At 36.8% G+C, this 12,487-nt stretch overlaps 1 protein-coding gene and 1 long non-coding RNA gene across 4 annotated transcripts; one reads left to right on the top strand and one right to left on the bottom strand.

The window, feature by feature from the left end:
• Positions 1-1,355: 1,355 nt before the first annotated feature.
• Positions 1,356-3,468, bottom strand: LOC121780008 (hexose carrier protein HEX6-like). Of its 2 annotated transcripts, none has more exons than XM_042177522.1 (3): positions 3,203-3,468; positions 2,794-2,972; positions 1,356-2,619 (listed from the first exon to the last, which is right to left on the bottom strand). In XM_042177522.1, the coding sequence occupies exons 1-3, from the start codon at positions 3,327-3,329 to the stop codon at positions 1,552-1,554; spliced, it is 1,374 nt and encodes a 457-aa protein (XP_042033456.1). In that variant the 5' UTR covers positions 3,330-3,468; the 3' UTR covers positions 1,356-1,551. The 2 variants fall into 2 exon arrangements, with proteins under 2 accessions (XP_042033456.1, XP_042033455.1); XM_042177521.1 differs by having other exon boundaries at positions 2,794-3,116; positions 3,203-3,466.
• A 7,102-nt stretch (positions 3,469-10,570) lies between these two features.
• LOC121779417 lies at positions 10,571-11,924 on the top strand. Of its 2 annotated transcripts, XR_006045809.1 has the most exons (4): positions 10,571-10,766; positions 10,838-10,943; positions 11,031-11,215; positions 11,462-11,924. It is a non-coding gene; the product is annotated as an uncharacterized LOC121779417 (long non-coding RNA). The 2 variants fall into 2 exon arrangements; XR_006045808.1 differs by having other exon boundaries at positions 11,031-11,924.
• The last annotated feature ends 563 nt before the right edge of the window (positions 11,925-12,487 follow it).

Below are 12,487 nucleotides of genomic sequence, written 5' to 3'. Positions count from 1 at the left end.
GCCGATTCCGGTTCCGGTTCATGAACCACCGGCTCCGAACCGCAGGTTAACCGGCGGCCCGGTTCGGATTGTGCATGCCTATGCACAATCAACTAGGCAGACAAGAAATCAAGCAGATTTGAAGTGAAGTACCATAAGTCGCCAAGCTGATCATGGAGAATCACGAAGATTGCTACAGGAGCAAAAGAGGAAAAGAGAGCATATTCCAATGATCCTGTTTAAGGACATGAGCGTCAATTCAGAGGAAGAATGCCCTAGGGATTAGAGCATCAAACCTCCCTATATAAAGGGATGGAATTGGAAAGGAGGAGGGGTCTTCAGGAGCTCTCACGGGGAGTGCTCTTAGCTCGTTCTTAGCTCACATCACTTCAAATCTTAGCTTATAGTTCTGCGCACTTGGGGGGGGGGGAATTGATTCTGGCTGCTGGTGGTGTTTTCAGTTAACGTTGTAGTGTTCCATCGTCCTACGAGGGATAAGAAACAATCTTTAATTTCTGTCTAGTTTTACTTTCGTCTTTGAGACATCGCTGACATTTGGAATGTTTTCGTAGTTCATCTTTGTCATTGCTGTTACTGGATTTGAATGTTTGTCTTTGGATTTTGTTGGAAGTTGTTTGAACTCTAAATCATGGATGCTTTCAGTTTTGTTCATTAGATTTTGTTTTATGGAGCTCGTTTACTCTTGTTGGATGCTTTTCGCAATTGGTAGTTTTAGGAGGTCGAGATCTAGTTAGTTTACGTTCCATTTCACATATCTGAGTTCGATTGTGTTTGATATTGGTAGATCCATGTCAAATTAAGTAGATCTGGAGTCTTATGTTTTAAATCTGCATGATTATGGCTTATTACTGTTACTGTCTCGATTCCGCTTGGTCAAGTAGTTTAGATCTGGGAGTTACAGTTTGAATTTCGCATTTGTGCTTTGCTTTCTACTTTGATCTGTCTAATGATGTCTGAAACTTTGTATATGCTTTGTTTCTCATTGATCTCATGAAGAAGATGAAATAGTTAGTTGTTAAGGTCCAGATATGCAGTCTTTTGCACCACCTTTTTGCTTTTCGACAGCTTTTACCGAAATTGTTAGTTAAGGGATTGGTCCCCACTTTGCTTTTACCTTTTGTTTAGCTATTTCGGGAAAGTATCCGCATGAGTGTTTTTACACGTATCCCAAGCTGTTAGCGTAATTTAATTCCCAGTTACTTTTCCGTCTTGTAGCGTAATTTCCGTTTGACCATCCAGTTGATCGGTTAGTAGTAGTAGTAGGTTGATCATGTTTTCACAAAGTTCTTATATTCAGACATAATTATTCATAAAAATTAATGAGAGCTCATGCCTCAAATTCACTACGCATGAGATATCTTCGTCAGCGAAAATTTGACACGTTTTGTTATTTTGAGACATCTACAAATAAAAGACATGTACATTTTATATTTTGATAAGTGAATCACATACTCACTCCACTAGCTGTCACCAATATTTTTTATAAGATCAAAAATATGTATGGAATCAAAACGTGTCTTTTATTTATTTAGGAGGGAAAGGAGTTTTGTATCACAATGCATCTATACTCTGTTTGTCGCTCCCCACAATCTTGTTCCAAAACCAATGATGCCTCCACACCTTGTCCATCTGTTCAATCGGCACATTTTTCGTCTCCGGCAACAAAACATAGACGAACGCCGTCATGACCGCCACCCAACCCCCAAAGAAGAAAAATATCCCCGCCTTGAAATGGCACAGCATCGCCAGAAACGTCTGCCCCACCAAGAACGTGAACAGAAAGTTGACCGCCACCGCCACACTCTGCCCCGCCGCCCTTATCTCCAGCGGAAATATCTCGCTCGGTATCAGCCACCCCAGCGGGCCCCACGACAGCCCGAACCCCGCCACGTACACCCCTATCAGCACCAGCACCACATCGCCATACCCTCTGCTCAGCCCGCCGTGATCCCCTAGCTTTCCCGCCATTATCCCCCCGACCGCCAGCTGCGCCGCGAACATCACCAATCCGCCCGCAACGAGGAGCGGCCGCCGCCCCACTCTGTCCACCAGCACCATCGACACGAGCGTGGTGGCGATGCCTACGACTCCTGTCATCACGGCCGACATGAGGGACGCGCTCTCCCCGAACCCGATGGTACGGAACACTATGGGAGCGTAGAAGGCGATGACGTTGATCCCGGTCACCTGCTGGAAGAAGGGGATGGCGATCGCCATTATCAACTGCGGTCTGTAGTTTCTCTGCAGGATCTGGTTGTAATTATTTTGCAGAGTATTAGAATTTTCAATCGCACTGATGAGATCGTGTAGCTCAGCGTCCACGTCGCTTGTTCCGCGGATCTTCTGCAGCATCTGCTTCGCCTGTTGTTGGTTTTGGCCGCACTGGATTAGACTGTTTGGTGTTTCGGGAAGGAAGAGAGCGCCTAATGTTAGGATGGAAGCTGGAACGGCCGCCATGGATAAAGAAATTCGCCAGCCGTAGCCCTGCTTGATCTTCACAGTGCCGTAGTTTATGAGGTTTGCGGTTAAGGCGCCAATGCCGACGCTCAGCTGAAACCCGTTGTTGAAGGCTCCTCTGTATTTTGGTGGCGCCATTTCTGATAGATATAGTGGAACTGCCTGAAAGTTGTCAAAAAACACCGATGATCCTGTCTCATTTATATATACTTGGATAACCTTTTGCCTCATAAGGCCTTTTAAGGGGTGAGTGATCTATATCTACTGTTATACTGTAATGGTATTCAATCATCCAAGTTTTGAATTGGTCCGTCATGTATATATATGTTTAAGTACCTGGTTGGCAAAACCAACACCAACTCCAAGAAGGACTCGGCCGAAAATGAGCATGTATATGTTGAGAGCTGTGCCATTAAGCGCTGCTCCAGCGAGAAATGCAGCGCCGCCAATGATGATGGAGGGTTTGCGGCCGTAGGCTTTGGTAGTGGACGACGCGAAAAATGATGCAATAAGGCCTGCCAAATACAGGGAGGATGTGAATAATGTTAGCAATTGGCTGTCGAATTTGCAGTAGTTGCTAATCTTGGTGTCCTCCTCCATCCTCCTATACACTTTAGGGAAAAATTTCTTCAAGAATGGCTTCATAGATGTCACTCCACCTAAATATTTACAATCATTTTTATCATCATTAAAGGTGTAAGTAAGGATCTTCCATGTAATAGGCAATTGTATAGTCATAGAAAACCTGAAATTCCAATATCGTAGCCAAAGATAACTCCACCCATGGCAGCCATCATACAAGATAAGACGACAAAGATGGTGACTTTTCCGGTGTATCGGGCTTCACTTGCAACTGCGAATCCTCCAGCCATGGCTTCTTCCTCCTCTGTTCAATGGTGTACTAATTTGTTTCAAACTACATTAGAGTCAAGTTTGAGAATGTAAGGATGAGAGTCAGTTGGTTAAGATAGTTTGTCTTGTGGTTCTGTCTCATGTGATTGAAAAGTCTTTAATTCATTATGGATATTTGATGTGAGACCAATTGGTTTCACGTGCATTGACGGGCTATTATATATTTTTAGTAGTTTAATTTATGTGTCCTTAAAAATTGAATATATTGACACATGATGCGTCTAGCTAATAACAATTATAGAAAAGAGCAGAAAAGAAAAATATAAAATATTTATACAATTATGATGCGTTGATATACCATGTGCTAATATTTCTCGATTACTGAATTTTTATTAAAAAAAAGTAAATACAGAAGTTTTGATTAAAAATGTAAAGAAGCACGACTTGCATGTTCTCTAATTTTTGGCATCCTACCCTTTAAATTTATTATTTTTTATGGTACCCAACAAGTTATTATAAAAAGAAGAGATCTCAAATTCGATTTCCCCTCTTCTAAACATCACTCAGTTAAGTCCATGTGGGAATGCATACAACAATACAAATCAACAACCCCATTTTTTCTTTAATAGGATTTTACTTGACTTTATGGATCTTAGATTTTTATTTATTCTTAACCTGAGAGAATTTGAGAACGTATTTATAATTCAACAAAATAATTTACATATATCTCACATGAAATTCTTATTAGATTATTAAAAGTTGAATATTAAATTAGATGCATCTATTTGAATTAATTCCACGACTCAATATTATTTTTGAATTTATAGTCTTTTTAATTACTTTAACAAGATTTTTTTACAGATGAGTTTTAGGATCGAACTCAATATAATGACGTGATGAACAAATGATAATTTTTTTTTTATGTTGGCCCAATTAGTTGTTGAACTGATCTATCCCAGAGGATCGAGGAACCCAAATGATTAAGCTCTTAGTATTTTGTTAATGGTCAATTATTTTAATTTAATTAAATTTAAGAGTGTAGGATGCTTCCCCCATCCACTTTTTCTATAAATGTGAAATTTGGAGAATCGAATTGATGAACAAACATTGGAGAATCGAATTGACGGAGAAGATGAATTGAAAAGAGAAAAGGGGGGAGAAACTACCGATAGAAAAGAGGAGAGAAATCTCTAATAACTACATTTTTATTAATTGGTGACTACAAAAATACAATGAGATGCCTTATATAGGCTGAAAACTAAAGGCTAAACAAACTAATTAATCCTAAACAATACATTTTGATTTTCCAATTTTCACAGCCTCCCTCAAGATGGAAGCATATCAAATGCAACCATCTTGACCAAAAATCAATACAAAAGGAAAAGAGCTAACTAAAGCAAGTAGAAGATTCCAGAGACTGCTCATCAGTTTCTTCAACGCAAGATCAGTCTCAAAGCCAAAAACATATTTCATATTTCAGCTGAGAGAGCTCAACCTCCTTCATCCGAAAGCCAGAGAGAGAGGACCAAGGCAGATGGCCAGGCTTCAACAATCAAGGCTCAACAACAAATTTGATTATGCAACTCCAATCTTGCAACCAAAATTCACCAATTGTTGCAATCACCAACATCAACTTCCAATCCCCCACCCAACGCAAGACCATCAACAACCACAAAGGTCTTGCAGTTGCAACCATGTTTGTGAACAAAGCATCCATCCACCAAATCCACTCCACAAGGATCTCCAATTCAACAACACACACACCAACACCAAATAGCCTTTCCTCCTCACCCAAACATTCACAAACCGAACCGAACAACCCAACATACAAATCCAACCGAACAATCGGTGAACAACAAAACAAACATCCGACATACAATCGGAAATACCGAACAATCGGTCAACAACAAAACAAACATCCGACATACAATCGGAAAATTAGAGACAAATCTGAAAACATATTCAGATTCAACAACAAATTTGAGAAAACATATTCTCAAAACGAAAAACAATCAACCGAATACAATCGGAGAGATACAAACTTGGATCATACAAATCCATTGAACAAAATATAGAGAAAATCGGAGCATACAACTCCATACTTCAACATACTACACCAAACATGAACAATCGGAATTGAAAAAAAATAAAAAAAAATCAATTGAGATCAGAGGATATAGAAATCAGAGGATATAGAAATCACCGATCTAGAGTACATCGGCGGTGCGAAATCTCCATAGACTTGCGGATTGTGTAATTCTGAAGCAACGAGGAGTAAATGGAGGCGTCGGAGTTGAGATAATCATCCGGCGAATATGAGAGAAACAGATTGCTCCGAGAGAAACACACCGGCGAAGCATCGGTGGTGGCGAGGGCGGAAAAATGAGCTCTGGAGTACATCAGCGGTGATGAGAACATCACTCTACACCACCAGCGCTTCTCCAATTCATTGGCGACGAGATCCGCCATTGACGACTAATTCCCAACGATCTCAAGCTCTCAATCGAGCAACCGCCATTAATTGAAAAAAAAAAGAAAGAGATAGAGGTAATCAGAGGCGATAGATGCGCAACGGATTGCGCTCTGATACCATGTGAAATTTGGAGAATCGAATTGATGAACAAACATTGGAGAATCGAATTGACGGAGAAGATGAATTGAAAAGAGAAAAGGGGGAGAAACTACCGATAGAAAAGAGGAGAGAAATCTCTAATAACTACATTTTTATTAATTGGTGACTACAAAAATACAATGAGATGCCTTATATAGGCTGAAAACTAAAGGCTAAACAAACTAATTAATCCTAAACAATACATTTTGATTTTCCAATTTTCACAAGAACTAATTAGATCTTGCACTTTTTCTTTTTATCCTAAACGATCTTTGCATCAGTTGCTGCTAGCAAAATTTTCCTAAAATGTTACTATCTCCGTTCCACAATAAGTGTCATATTTTGTCATTTCGGTCCGTCCCATAATAAAAGTCACATTTCACTTTTACCATAAATGTTAAGTAGACCCCACATTCCACCAACCAATTCTACTAACATTTTATTATAAAACTAATATATATATATAAGTTGGACCCATAATCCACTAATTTATTCAATCCACTTTTCTTTACCTTTCTTAAAACACGTGGCCACACTTAATTTGGGACGAGGTAGTAACTCATAGTGAAAATTTTTGTATTTCCTCCATTGTCATTAATTGTCATACTTCGACTTTGCACGAGTTTTGAAAAATGTAATAGAAAGTGAGATGAAAAAGTTAGTGAAATATGAGACCTACTTTTATATAATAATTTTATACTCCTTCAGTCTACAAGAGCAGTCTCCTTTTGTGGACGAGACGAGTTTTAATAAGATATTGGCAAAATAAGAGATAATGAGAAAAAATAGGTAAAGTAAGATAGATATGAAGAAAAAATAAGTAAAGTACTGTATAAGAGAGAGGAGAAAAAGTGTATAAAGTACGAGATAAAAACTTTCTATATTTAAAATAGAGACTATTTTTTTAGGACATCCTAAAATGACAAAATGAGACTATTTTTCATGAAGATAAGGACTATTATTTATTTTTATATAAAGTAATGGTGTATAATAAAACTAATTTATCACATTTTCCATTTAATATTATGATTTTTAGTCTCGATATTAAAATAAATATTACATATAGCGTAGTTGACAATATCAAAAGATTCTCGGTGAAATTATAGCAAATAGAAAAGTTGGTGAAATCCACATAGGCAAAATTTATGCCGGAAACTTTAGTATGGGAAATCCGCACAGTTTGAAAAGTTGATGATTTTTAAGACAATTGAAGATTGTGGAAAATACCAAATTTTTGTGAAAGTTCATATTTTTTATTACCAATTTCCCTTTGCAAAAATAGGCAAAGAACAGTTTTCATATTGGCTCCATCTCTATTCTACCTTCCTATTTAGGGTCACTATTATAGTACTCTAATTATTTATAGGATAGTCATATTGGTGTTGGTTAATTTCGGGTGAATCCCTCTTGTGTGGCTCGGTCTCGTATCCGCTGGACGAGGCACGAGCAAGACAACACATTACCTTTATACATCATTTTATTTATAACTTATACCATTACACTACACTGATAATGATGTGGAGCCTACTCTCGACTAACTCTACTTACACTACCCTTTATCTCTCTATTACTTTACTAATTATATACTACATATGTCCCATTAAAAATGAAACGTTTTTTCCATTTTAGGTTGTCCCATTAAAAATAAACGTTTCCTAAAATACAAATAACTTTATCTCTACTTTTCTCTTTTTTACTCTACTCTCTCTTCTTTAGAGCATCCTCATCCGTGCTCTTGCCAACGAGCACGGATGTGGGCTCGGACCCACTTTTACTCTCTGCTCTTAGGCAAGAGCACAACACCCACATCCGTGCTCTTCCGCAAGGACAAGCTCAAGGGTCCCACCATTCTATTATTCAATTTAAATAAAAATATTTCCACAAAATTAAAATGCATTAAAAATATCCGCAATACTGTTACAAATTTAAAAAAATAAAAAATTACATAATTAAAATCCTAAAAATTAAAAAGTACATAATTAAAATCATGAAAATAGTCGGCAACGAGCCTTTCGTTGGCTCCCTCCTGGTCACGGTGGATGTATTGGCGAGTTGATCTAGTTGGTCGAGGAGGAGGGGCGGGGGTATTCGCGGCGACATAGGCTTCATAGGCGGCACGATATTGTTCATAGTATTCTTGTTCTTCGCGCTCCGCTTCAGCAATGAGATGGGTGAAATCTATTTGAGAGTGTTTGAGTGAGAGAGGAAGATGTAGATAAGTTGTATGAAAAAATATGAATGAGAGATGAATGAGAGATGATCTGATGTGAATAATGGATGATGAATGTGTGTATTTATTGATGATTTTGGGAATTAAAAAAATCAAAAAAATACCAGAAAAAGGTAAAAAAACAACCATATTTTTGGGAATCTGAAAATATATATTTTTTAATTTTTGGTATTATTTTCGATTTAAAAAATGAATTTTTAACGGAAATGTCGTTGGCCAATCAGGAGCCGCCACATCAGCTGCTCGCCGGCACGGACGTGCTCTTAGCTAAGAGCAGCGCCGCGCCGTTGGCATGGACGGACGGACGAGCCGCTGCTCACCGCTGCGGATGCTCTTAACTCACATACCACACTTGCATAAAATCTCGTGCCGAAAAGTAAACGTTTAATATTTATAGGGACAGAGGGAGTATTAAAACTTGTGACGAACCAAATGTTCATACTTTTCAGAGACAGAGAGAGTATTATTTTAATTGGAAAGCGCAACACGTCAGACTATCTCGCAACCCTATCCAGTCAACCTGTCAACCTATTCGGACTGGCCCATATAGCCCGTTTTATACTCGGTTGCAAAATAATAGCCTCAATCCTATAATTTTATCAGATTATCTGTGCCGATCCGCGGGTTGGATTGACATCCCTGGTCAAATATGCTCTTTATTGAGAATCTAGAGCATGATATGGGTTGTCCTTATGCCGCCGCAATCATTTTTATAATGATTTTTTAAAAACTTGTATTATTTAATTTTTAAATTTTTTATTTTCAATTATGTAAATTTTGGTTTAGTAGTTAAGTATTTAAATAAAATGTGTTTTAATTAATTGTATTTTTAAATTGAAGAAATAAAGTGGTGAGTCTCATGAATAGTTAAAAAAAGTGATGGTTGAAAAATGGAGGATTGTGGGCAACTGGGCATAGTCTCTTAAGTAAGAGATAGAGTAAAAAGATTATTTGTGATGCATAAATAGTTAAAGAGAAGAAACTGGGTGAGAATGGGCCTATGGATGGACTAAATTAATTTTCTTATCTCAAGAAAGGTAATTTCATTTCATCTCAAGAAAAATAATGTGGACTTTGATGATAATGTGCAAAACTGGCTTGACTCAAGCTTCTGATTATGGTGGTTAGGATTTCGTATGCCTTTAATAGTAAACTAATTTGTTTTCATTTAGTAAGTGCCAAAAAATCATTATATATATTACTTAAATATCTATTAAAGAAAATAAATTATAAAGGCAAGATTCGACCGGTGGGATTTCCCCGTCACAAAGATATATTAATTGTATCCAATTGACTGATCGATGTTAGTTAAGCAAAGCCATAAAATCCCATCAGTATCTAAATTATAATTGATATCTAAAACAATTTTGAAAACACACAATACACCAAAATCATAAACGATTAAAGAATGCAAATATACGTCACGTGTTTTCTCTGTTAGCATAGATTGAATTTGGGCCGTTAAATGAGCAATGTGGAAAAAGGAAATAGTTTAGATTTCAACGACCAATTAACCACCATCAACGGCAGTTTTGTTGGAAATCTCATCTTTTAATTTATTTTGAGAGGAAAGCTTTGGAAGATTATCAAAAGGGCTATTCCTGCCGACAAATTACTTAATCTCTTGATAAATATTGTATCAAGCGCTTTTCATTTTATGTCATAATTCCGAAATTGATTTTATAATTTAAATATAATGCGAGATCACTCTAATATAATAATTAAATAATCTAGTTTTTATTTAAACTAAAAATAATATAAAGAGTTTGGGACGAGCCAAAATAGAAAAGTGTAAGTAATGATACAAAGGGAGTGTTAATATATATATTATGATTTAGAAGCTGATATAGCCCAGTACTTCATGATTCAATAATTGTTTTGTATATAGACATGACGACGCTTATACCAGTATATATTTTAAATATACCGTCATAAAGGATTAAAATAGGACAATTTGGGACTGCTTGAGATTTAGAAAATATTTCTGAATATTATCGTAAATATCAACAACTTGAGAAATTAATACCATGATATTTTGTAGATAAAGTTGTCCGTATATATTTCAATACCATCAAAATACAGCATAATTATATACACAGAATTTTGTGTATATAATGGCTATAATCCTACACCATAGTAGTATGTGGACGTTCAATGTATTAAAGTTATATTCTACATTAGGTTAACTCATTGTTATTTATCGTCACCTTAGGTCGATCCCCGTAATGAATATGTGGAAGAAAATACAAAACAAAGATGTCAATTGGAAACGGCCATTGATCTGTGACAAAATGTGATGTACGTATGCATAATTTATAGCCTTAACTTTTTCTAATTCAAAAGTTGGTGCTATATATTCACCTATAAATACCATCATCGATCCACTCATAAATACACAAAAATATATAAATCTTACACTTTCCAAATATATCCGTGAAATGGCAGCGAGTTTAGGTGGTGAATTATCTAAGCTAGTAGTAACATATGGTATAATTGTATTGTTTTTCGTGTGCAAAATATGCGAAAGCTCGAAACGCAACTCGTCTCAGAAACTTTTGCACTGGTCCTCTGCGGGTGCGACGTGGTATGGAGGCCCAAATGGCGCTGGAAGTGACGGTACGTATATATGATATATCATAAAAAATGGTGTGTGAATGAATTGAATAGGATGGTTGAATTGATTGCAGGAGGAGCAACGGGAACCTTGTTTCCGAAGCTCCATTTGCTTCCATGGTGACTGGAATTGGGCCATCCCTCTACAAGTCTGGCAAGGAATGTGTAGCTTGCTACATGGTACATAATAACTATACACATGAATGATAAATGCATACTTTTTGTTATAGTTTGTGTAGAATTAATACTATTTGGTATGGAGAGCAGATTAAGTGTAGGAAGCATCCATTATGTTCGCGTAAAATGGTGATAACGGACCTTTTCCGGGGAGGAGCTTGTCTATCCGATGCTGCACATTTCGACCTCAGTGGAACTGCATTTGGCGCCATGGCGGTCCCTGGCCAACAAGACAAACTTCGTGATGCTGGCATGTTACAAATCCGTTATGCTAGGTAGCCAATTAGATTACTTCAGAACCGAGAACAATATCAGTTCGCTTATTCATTAATATCAGTTGGTATCACAACTCAATATCATTTCGGTTATTCATGAATATCAGTAGGGTTTTGTAATATTCAAAGTCAACCACTGATATGTCTTGTGATGTCAACTGACAATAATAAATCAACGAACTGATATATTTCTTAGTTCTTATTCTAATAATTAAAGAGAATGGATTGTGATTGTGGTACTGGTAGGGGAAAAAAGTAAAGTTCAAGGTGGAAGCAGGGTCGAACCCAAACTACATGGCGGTAGTGGTTGAGTATGAAGAAGGGGACGGAGACCTTGGACAGGTGGATCTAAAGCAAGCATCGAGCTAGAAATGAAGCAGTCATGGGGAGCAGTATGGAAGCTCGACCCGGGATTCGAGCTCCATCGTCCCCTTTCTATTCGCCTCATCTCTCAACATTCACTCCAAACTCTTGTTGCTAAAAATGCCATTCCAATTGGTTGGCGTGCTGGTGCAACTTATACTACCTCCCTTGTTAACTATCTTTAAAACTTTTATATCACTATGGCTTCCGCTGCAGTTTCTTGCATCTGGGATGCACTTCCCTATCATATCTATTTAATTTATCATCTTTGCCAACCTCACTTTCTTTTCTTTGTTTGTTTGTTTCTTTTGTCGAAGGCCAAGAGTTAAGAATATGATTTGTCAAGTGATAATAACTCACTTGCATATGTTTGCAATTATTCCAAAATTTTATATCTATCTATCGATCGATCGATCAATCTATCTATATTTGATGATAGAATCCGCTCCATGGTTCACGTGCGTCGCCTACTTGTCTTTCAAATGGTTAACCATATCACACTCGTGTGATCTATAAAAAATTAGTAATTTACAAAATTCAAGATGATAATCATATAACCAGCATATATTTGCTTTAAGAATCAAATAAGATTTCGTAATTTAGTATATCTAAATTTACAGATTGATATAAATTAAAATAAATATCTAAATTTTTATTAGAATTTTGGATTTTATCGAAATTTGAAGTTTACAATTAACATTTATAAATAAGAATTTTGGAGTATAAAATTTTAATAATCTGTTATAGATAAAAGATAGTAGTATAATTGGTGTATTTTATGGGACACAATATGTTCGCACCATCATATTTTTACTCTCAAATAAGCCCCTCAAATTTTTAATATATAAAACACCCTTATGTGTAAGTAACCCCAACCAAATCTACATTTAACTTCCATTACGTTAAGAT

Source organism: Salvia splendens, chromosome 19 (assembly GCF_004379255.2).
Source record: "Salvia splendens isolate huo1 chromosome 19, SspV2, whole genome shotgun sequence".
Taxonomy (NCBI): domain Eukaryota; kingdom Viridiplantae; phylum Streptophyta; class Magnoliopsida; order Lamiales; family Lamiaceae; genus Salvia; species Salvia splendens.
This window is presented reverse-complemented; position numbering and strand designations above follow the sequence as displayed.